General features: G+C 39.1%; 1 protein-coding gene across 1 annotated transcript in view; it reads right to left on the bottom strand.

The window, feature by feature from the left end:
- LOC101569870 (cytochrome P450 2B4-like) overlaps positions 1 to 4,364 on the bottom strand; it is a 41,593-nt gene extending 37,229 nt beyond the window's left edge. Inside the window, exon 1 of the mRNA XM_004648612.2 lies at positions 4,139 to 4,364. Within this exon, the coding sequence (XP_004648669.1) occupies positions 4,139 to 4,309 (171 nt within the window). The 5' untranslated portion in view covers positions 4,310 to 4,364. The remainder of the gene's footprint in view (positions 1 to 4,138) is intronic.
- Between the last annotated feature and the right edge of the window lie 5,325 nt (positions 4,365 to 9,689).

The raw sequence follows: 9,689 nt of genomic DNA, 5'->3' as shown, positions 1-9,689 counted from the left end.
TAAAAATAGATAATTATTTATTGCTATTTTTAAATATTTTTTTCTTCTTTTTCTTCTTTTCCCTTCTTTTCTTCAAATTCTAAGAGATTTAAAGTTTAACATATCAATGCTTGATGGAAAATACCTGTTCTATGTTATCTCTAAGATGTTTGATATTCAGAAAGGTAGATTCAGCTCAACTGCATATATTATAGGGTAATAATATCATTAAACTTCTCTTCTGCAGGGTTAACAACTTAAGCTTGCAGACCAAAAATTAGAGAAAAAGAAGGGCTGCAAGGACAGCCAACATTTTTGCCCTAGCCTTTCAAGGTCAGTGAGGAGTCAGGACATAAGAGAACATGTACTGTAAAATCATGTAACTCAGTGGGGTCCCAAATTTTCTGATCAGAAACATTATGGGGCCACACAGGAAAGTGATCAATGATGTAGAGTGTGCCTAAGGAGAGTCCCCTAGACAGAAAACATTATTTCATGCTTTCACAGAGAATTCCTCAAGCAATAGCCATGACTTATCCATATGGCTGACAATGACAGAGTATCTACAAACTGTGGTACAATCTTTCAGGGTAAATCCTGAGGGGATTTGACTGACCTTGACAGATACAACAGTTACATTTCTTGTTATATAGTTCTTGCTTTATCTTAGTCTTCGCCATCCAGCCAAAAATTGTAAAACTGGAGCATAAAATTAAAGCCATATTAATATGCTAAACTGTAAAATTCTCAAGTGAACATCTTTTTTTCTTATTAATTTTATTGAGGAACAAATTGCAATGAAACAGTTTCAGGGCAGGCAGTAGGAGAGTTACAAGAATTAATACATTGCATATTATTGGCTTCGTGGTAGTTATTCATTTTACAAGATGCAGAAATGATATCCTGTACAGACACTCTTAGTAAAAATTGCACGGGTAATATTTGAAAGAATTAACAACTGGGACCTCCTCTTATTGAGAAGTTTTTGCACATCAAAAGTAATTACCAATAAAGTGAAAAGACAACCCAAAAATTAGGAAAATTTATTGACTAATAAGCACTCAAACAAAGGTCTTCTCTGTATAATTTATAAAGAACTAAAAAAACATTAAAAGACCCAATCCAGGGATGAGCATCCAAGATAAACACACACTTCTCAGAGGATGAAATTATAGAAGCGAATAAATATATGAAAAAATGCTCCACATCTGTAGCCATCCATGAAATACAAATTAAAACAACACTGAAGGGCTGGTCAAATAGCTCAGCGGATTAAAGCACTTGCACAGAGTGTCAGGGGCTTGGAGTTAGATCCCTGAGCCTGCTGTGCTGCTCCCGCCCCCGAGCACTCTGAGACAGCAATTGAGACTGGGCGTGTTTGTGCGTGCCTATAATCCCAGCTCTTGGGAGGCTGTAAACAGGCAGATGACTACAAGTCTGATATAGTAGCGAGACCGTGAACACACTGTAGACCCTTCTCTAAAAATACAAAACAAAACAAAACGAAGAAAATACTGATATATCTTCTCTCCCAAGAAATAATGGCTATCATAAAGAAATTAATGAACAACAAATGTTGGAAAGGCTGTGGCGGAAAAGGAACACTTCTCCACTGCTGGTAGGAATGTAGACTGGTGCAACCATTATGGAAATCAGTGTAATACTGGGACTCAAGTCAACAACTCCTGACATTGCTAGTCTTGGGGATAACCAACTACTATTATGGGCCACTGGACCATATTGGATTACTTTGCTGAATTCATTCACCTACAATATTTTAATGGCAATGGAATACCCATCTCTGACAAACGTAAACAAAAAAGGGGATATAAATGAAGGACCATTTTGTAGTGGAATATATATATCTGAAATAGGTCCTCATCCTGATACTACCCTCATTTGAACATTCACACACCCACACTGCAGACACTAGAGCTGAATGGGAGATCAACCCTAGGCTTTCTCAGGCACAAATGCAGGCTTCCAAAGAATATTCTTAGACACATATTGTCAAGTCTCAGACTTCTGAGTCAAGTACCTTGGAACTGACCTGGATCTCACCAAGCCTATTGAGCAAGAAGCACCTATATTTGAGACAAGCTCCAAGCTTCACACATGGCATGCCTGAGAAATCCAAGCTAGTTGTTATAGAAGACCACTAAATATTAGGATTCAATCTTTAGTCTAGATCAATTGTCTCTCTCTTCTTGCCTATTTCATGTGTATGGTTTGTATATGCTTCAAACACGTCCTGCATAGATTTATATGTTGAAGTCTTGGGCCTGAGGAGCCATGTTTAGAGGTGGCTTTAACTTTTGAAAAGTGGGGCCTAGTGAAAAATAATTACATCTCTGGGCACGACCCTTATAATGCATGAATGCTGGTATTTAAGAGCAAGATAGTTCTTAACATGCAGTTATTATCAAGCAGGGATACCCCATTCTTGGGACTTTCTTACATATTGCAGGTTTCTTTTGTCCTCTTGTGCCACAGGAAACCATCCCCACAGACTGAACAGATGGTACTTCCTGGTCATTAACTGTCAGCCTCTAAAACACTTAACTCTCTAAACCTCATTTGTTTATAAACTCCTACCCTCCAATATAGCAACAGAAGATACAGCAACAGAAAACAAAGCTGCCAGGAGATTCTCTTTTACCTACCCAAGTCAACCACTTTATTGCTTTGACCTCCCATTCTGGGGTCTACCTCCTCTCCATTCTGCCACTCACCCAGGCCCACTTCCTCACCTTTACTCCAACCATGGTGAATGGTTTGTTATCCCCACTCCTCACTCTTCCAGTGTTTTAGGAATCCATTTAATCATTCCTCTTACATAAACCCTACTTGGGCCTTCAAATAATCTTCAAACTGATATTTGTTCTCTTTCATTTCTTATCCCAAGGACTCAGTCCCCAGTGCAATGACTGGCATAAAAAAATAAAAAGGTGATATTATCAATAAATAGATCATTGATCAGAAAACAAACTATTGACAGCAATGTGCAGAGAAGCCCGGGATTGTCACAGTGCGGCTTCTACATCAAGAGGACAAGGAAGGACAAAGGAGCTGGCTGTTACTCTTTTGCCCCATCTCTCTGACTACAGTCAAAGTTGATTAATTATTAATTGATATAAGTAAGTGATTAGTCTGTATTGTAGCGTAGTCCTGAAATCCTAGCCACTTGCAAGGCTGAGACAGATAAAGTACAAATGCAAAGCCACCCTAGGCACATTAGCATGAGCCAGTGTTAAAATAAAAAATGATTGGGAAATAACAAAAGGCAGAGGCCGAGGGTTCAATCCCCACTATGGCAAATAGATACATACTAAAGTGATGGCTGCCAAGATGTGGCACAGAGACTAGTAATCACTGGATTCTGTTTATGATTGATAAACTTGTGCAATATTTTTATGCCTTGTATACTTTGATTGTGATCTGAAAGTGTTCAACTGTAATAAAAATTTTGATACTGGACTTTGACCATTCAAGATAGGAACCTGACATAGGTAGGTATGGTTCTATTGTCAATAAAGAAACCAGAATTTTCCCTTTTTTATTATTTTATTTTACAAACAGGGTCTCCATATGAAACCCATGATGTCCTCAAACTCATGGTCATCCTTCTGCCTCAGGCTCCCCAGTGCCAGATTATTACTATATTCATAATTGCATAACAAATATTTATCATGGGGAACTGAGGCACGTACATCTCACAGTATTATCTTGTTACTTCCCCATTTTTCACCTCCTTAATAAGCACTTTTCACTGCCTCTGTTTTCTCCTTTTTCCTCCTGTTTGCCCTCTATTTGACTCAGGCCAATCCTTGTTATCTAGGCTGACAGAGAAAAACTCTTTTTGATAGGTGCCACTGCCCTTTTTCTCTGTGTTCCAGATAAACATCCATCATGCAGCACAGGACAGTGAAATTCTACACCTCAGACTCATACCCAGACAGTTCTGTATGCCCTGTCATCCTCTCCAGACACAGGCTATCACTCAATTTCAACAGAGGTAGGACACCTGCAACAATCTGACTGCATTCCAACAGTGGTCAGAACCATGTCCTTACACACTGATTTTCCCCACCCAGCCTCTGAGCCCAAAGTAGGCTTTGATCTCCCAGCCCACCAGGGCTTCAGTCCATCTGTGTCTCACCTTCAGGAAAGACTTGAGCAGCCCTTTTCTGTCCATATGGAGAAGATTCCCCAGGAAGGGAAGAGGACGTGGGCCTGGTGGGAGGTGGCCATGGGCCTTTGGGTGGCCCCTGAACAGGAGAAGTAGGAGGCCTGTGAGGACAGCAAGGAACAAGAGGATGCTGAGCTCCATGGTTTTGGTGCCACTGCTGTCCACTCCTCTGCAGTTTCAAGTTGAACTTTATAACCTCAGCCTGTGTCCTTATGCAACTTCACAAAATCCCACCTCCTTTATCATCCATGTCCAAGAGTGTGACTTGGAAGAGAGTTAGAAGGTAGCCACTCCTCCTCTTTGGGCATCTCAGGTCCCTGCACACTCCCCTGTACTTAACCCCCCCTTAGATGTTGGCACAGATGTTGTGAATGAGAGACCAAGATGCATATGAGTGTGTGTCTGTATGTTGGGTGCCTGTGTAGCCAATTTTCTGAAGGATCATTTTCCCCTTGAGTTTAGACTGTCCAGGATTTCAACTTCCTCTATATACTTGTATGTTTTTAATCTATGAAGGACTACTTTATATTTCGATATGAATGTGTAGTTATGTATTTCTGTATATCTGCCCAGGTGTGCTTCTGTGTATGTTCCTGCATGTGTGAAAGCATCTGTGTATTTATTTGGTTTCACATGTGAAGATGTGTTTGAATTTAATAGGGGAGAAGGTAGGCACTTCTGCTCGTGTTGGTGAGTCCAGGTAGAGAAAAGGGGTGGGGGGAGACGTGGGAGGAGATGGAGTAGCAGCAGTACCATTCCTGCTATCTTATGCAAACACTTGCTGAACTCAGGACTCTGATCCCACAGTTGAGTCATACTATATTGACCCTAGAGGAGGGGCAGAGAATGACAAACATTTAGAGGTCAAATCCGTACGTTTCTGACCTTGCAGTGGTGCCACCACAGAGTTTTTTGATCCCAGAACATTGCTCCTTCTGTGGTTGGTCATCTGACACTGAAAATGGAGCTTTGTTCAAATCTAGGACTTCCTGGTAGAAAGGCATAAATACTTTACATAGGATCCTCACACTTTGGAGAAGGTATTAATCAATCCCTGGTGCCACAGGGAAAAATTTTTTTAAAGGTGCTGAGAGGAAGAGGCAGATACAAGAAAAAAATGCAGACACAAAAATGCAAAGATCAATGAGGCTTGTAATATAGAGACAGAGGCAGAGAAAAGGAACCAAGTGGCCCTGAAAGGGAGACACACACTCAAAGACACAGGGACAAAGAGGCCTCCAGAGGTGCAAGTTGCCAGCCCAACAGGGCAGCTAAGACCCATCAGAAGCCTAGCACCCAATATGACAGTCCCCATCATATCAGTTCCAATGAGAAGTCTAAACTCAGTTCTTCAACTGCATGGGTTAGAAATCAGGCCAGGATAGGAAAAACATCACTAGCAGGCTGAGAAGAGAGAAACAGAGACAAAGACAGAGAGACAGAAAGAGATTGAAATGGAGAGACACAAGACAGACAAAGTCTCCACGTCTACACTCTATGTCTCTTCATAGTCTGTTCCTTAGTGTCTGAGTATCTTTTCCTGTTCTTTCTCAACCTATTTCTCTGTCTCTTTGTCTGTCTCTGCCTCAGTCTCTCCATATCTTCATGCTTCTCTCTGTCTCTGTCTCTCCCCCTGAAATCTCTTTCAGTCTCTTTTCTCTGTCTCTGTCTATTTTCCGATCTTATCATCCTGCTAGTGAGGTTTTTTCTTCTATCGGCCAGACTTCTAACCCTTGTATTTGCAGATCCGAGTTTAGACTTCTCCTGGGAACTGGATCTAGCCCACAATCTCTCCACAATGGTCTATTGCAGCTATCATTCACCAGAAAATCTGAAGGAAACTTTTTCTATCACAATCAGTGTTAAATAATTAACACCATCTTTAAATGACTCCTAGTTCAGTCCTCTCAAATATAGTAGTTGCCACATGGTATTTCTTCTCCAACTCCAGCCTGTTCTGTGACATGAATCACTTTTGTATTTAAAGACCCATGTTGTCTGTGCAGTTTCCAGGACCACTAGAACTGCTGGCCTAGTCAGTTGTTTCTCCTTGTAGCTGAAGACCCTCCCTCCACACTTACCTCCTCTCTTACCTGGAACTGATATCATCAATCATCAGCTTAGCTGGTAGATAGGTCAGCATATGTGTTTCCTGTATTGAAGAAAACAAAATATAGGGCAGGGTTGGAGTTGGTAGGCAGCATGGACAAAGCAAGAACACCCATATGCTCCAGAACATCCATGAAGGGAAGGCATGTAGTGCTTCATGAATAATTCGCAAAGTCTCATGCTTTGGGGGAGATATTGTTGTACTGCCTAGGTTGTAGATGTTGTAGAGAGTTAAGAACACAATTACTGAAAGTCTTACCTAAGTCACATAGTCAGTTAGGCTGTGTTGCTCAATGGGTAATGTCTTAATGCTACCTCTGGCAGCATATGTCATCTTGAGCAGAGTCTGATTAAATTTTTCCTTTGATCATTAAGGCCGGGGAGATAGCTCAATAGAGTAAGCACTTGCTTGGCAAGCACAAGGGACTGAGTTCCATCTCCAGTTCCACCAAAAAAAAAAATAGTTTGAGGCTGGAGAGATGGGTCAGTAGAACAAGTGCTTCCCTGGCAAGAGAAAGGGCCTGAGTCAATCTCCAGTTCCACCAAAAATAAAAAAATAAATAAATACATAAATTTGTCCTTTGATCCATTTTGACATTGAATTGCTTTTCACTTACTGTTGACATTTATACATTCTAAATTCAAGCCTTTTTCTATGCACATAATTCTCAGATGTTTTGTCCTAGTCTCAGGTTTGCCTTTTAATTATCTGAATAGTATATTTTAAGGATCTACACTTTCTTTTAATTTTGATTAAATTTAATTTACTATTATTTCCTTGGAGTACAAACTAGACCATCTTTGCCCAACCCCAAAGGACAAATTTCAATCTGTGTCTTATTCTAGTAATTTTATAACTTGAGATTTTATCTAGGTATATTGAGAGTTAATTTTTACCCAAAGTGGCAGATATGGATGAAAGTTCATCCTTTGCCCTATGAGCTATGACTTTTTTTTTTTTTGATGTGGAATCACTCCAACCCTACAAAGATACTTTTATATAATAAATTTATTGAGAAATAAGTAGCATTGAGACAGTTTCAAAAAAGGTAAGGACTGTTACAATAATTAATACATTACATATTGTTGTCTTCATAGTAGGTATTCATAGCACAAGATGCAAATATGATATCTTATCTAAATACTATTAGAATAATTCTTTCTTCTCACTGAACAAAGACAAATAAGCAGAATATGTACGCTATTTTGTATATACAAACATATATTATTTTCACTACAAAATAGTCCTTCATTCATATCCCCTTTTTGTTTACTTTTGCCAGAGATGGGTATTCCATTGCAATTCAAATATTGCAGGTGCTTGGGGCTGGGGAGATGATTCCGCTGGAGGGGCGGGGGGAAAACATTGCAGGTACTTGAGAGAAAATATTCTCTTAGGCTTTCACAGAGAGCAAATTATTCAAGCAATGGCCAATACTTATGCATATGGCTGACACTGACAAAGGATCTACTAACTGCAGTACAGAGTATCAGGATAAATCCTGAGGGGATTTGACTGACCTTATCAGATAGAAAAGTTACATTTGATGTTATATAGGTCTTGCTTCATCTTGGTCTTAACCATTGAGCAGAAAAGTATAAAAACGAGCTCTAAAAAGTAAAGCCACATTAATATGCTGAGCTGTAAAAGGCTCAAGTCCACATCTTCTGACATTGCCAGCCTGAAATGTAACCCACTACTATTATGGACTACTGGACCATAGAGGATTACTTTGCAGAATTCAGGCACCTGAAATATTTGGGGTTTTTTAATATATTTAAATGAATGATAATTGAAGATATACTCATCAGTGAAATAATCCAGACCAACATTTGTAAATATCATGCAGTATTCCTAGTATAAGAACTCAAAAGAAGAAATAAAAATAGAAAGGTATAAAACAATTAAAAGGCAAGCAAGATGGAGGATTGGGAAGATGGCACAGTAGAATAAGCATTTTCCTGGCAAGCATCAAGGGCCTGAGTTCAATTCCCGATTCCACCAAAAAAAAAAAAAAAAAGAGGAAAGCGAGAACTTGAGGATTACACAATGAAGAGAGAGCAAGGAGAAAAGCTAGAACACATGACAGGGGCAAAGAATAAATTTTATGCACAAGATGGTTAAGGCAATGATTCTGAGAATCTTCAGCAGGTTTTTGAAACTAGCAGTTAATTGTCAGGATTCTGACCCTGAATAATTATATATGCTCATACCTGTGAACTAAGCAACTGCACTGAACATACCAACACGTTATGGTAGGGTCATGCTTGGAAAGCCTGTCATTCTTGTCTTCTAAATACGTACAGTTTGTCATCACATAACAGTTACTGTCATACTGTCTCTGAAGTAAATGTTTGTATTTTTGGAAAGGTATTAAATGAAAAAAGAGACAAGAAAAAAAGTCACAGGACTTCCTGCTTCAATGCTGTATATGGTTAGATTTCCAAATTTCTGTGTAAAAATATGTAACTCTTTATTCCTATTTTTAAAATATTTTTAAAAGATTTTAAATTTTTTCTTCATATTCTGTAGGTACTTAAAGCTTAACATATCACCACTTGATTGAAAATACCTGTTCCATGTTATGCCTAAGATGTTTGACATTCAGTCAGATAATGAGGTTAAGTTCAACTGCCTAAGGTATAGTGCAATAATAATAAGCTTCTCTTCTGGAAGGTTAACTGCCTAAGTTTGAAGGCCAAAAATTAGAGAAACAGAAGGGCTGCAAGGACAGCCAACATTTTGGCACTAGCCTTCCAAAGTCAGTGAGTACTCAGGACATAGGAGAACCTGTACTATAACATCATGTGACGCAGCTGTGTCTCAAGTTTTCTAATCAAGGAGATTATGGAGCCACAGAGGAATGTAAAGTGTGCATAATAAGAGTCACATGGACAGAAAACATTCTCTCAGGCTTTCACAGAGAGCAAATTGGTCAAGCAATGCCCGTGACTCATCCATATGGCTGACACTCACAAAGGATCTACAAACTGCGGTGCAGGGTTTCAGGACAAATCCTGAGCGGATTTGACTGATCTTATCAGATACAAAAGTTACACTTCTCATTATATAGATCTTGCTTTATCTTGGTCTTAACCTTCCAGCAGAAAAGTATAAAAATGAAATATAAAAAGTAAAGCCACATTAATATGATGAGATGTAAAAGGCTCAAGTCAACAACTTTTGACATTGCTAGTCTTAAGGAAAACCCACTACTATTATGGACTACCAGCTATATTGGAATATTCTGCTGAGTCCACGCACCTACAATATTTAAATGACAATGGAATACCCTTCTCTCATAAAAATAAACAAAAAACGGGGATACAAATGAATGACTGTTTTGTATCTGTATATTCAAAATAGGATAGATATAGAGTTGCATTCTGTTAATTCAGTGAATACAGAGAT

This window comes from Octodon degus, unplaced genomic scaffold (assembly GCF_000260255.1).
Source record: "Octodon degus isolate 3935 unplaced genomic scaffold, OctDeg1.0 scaffold00476, whole genome shotgun sequence".
Lineage (NCBI taxonomy): Eukaryota > Metazoa > Chordata > Mammalia > Rodentia > Octodontidae > Octodon > Octodon degus.
This window is presented reverse-complemented; position numbering and strand designations above follow the sequence as displayed.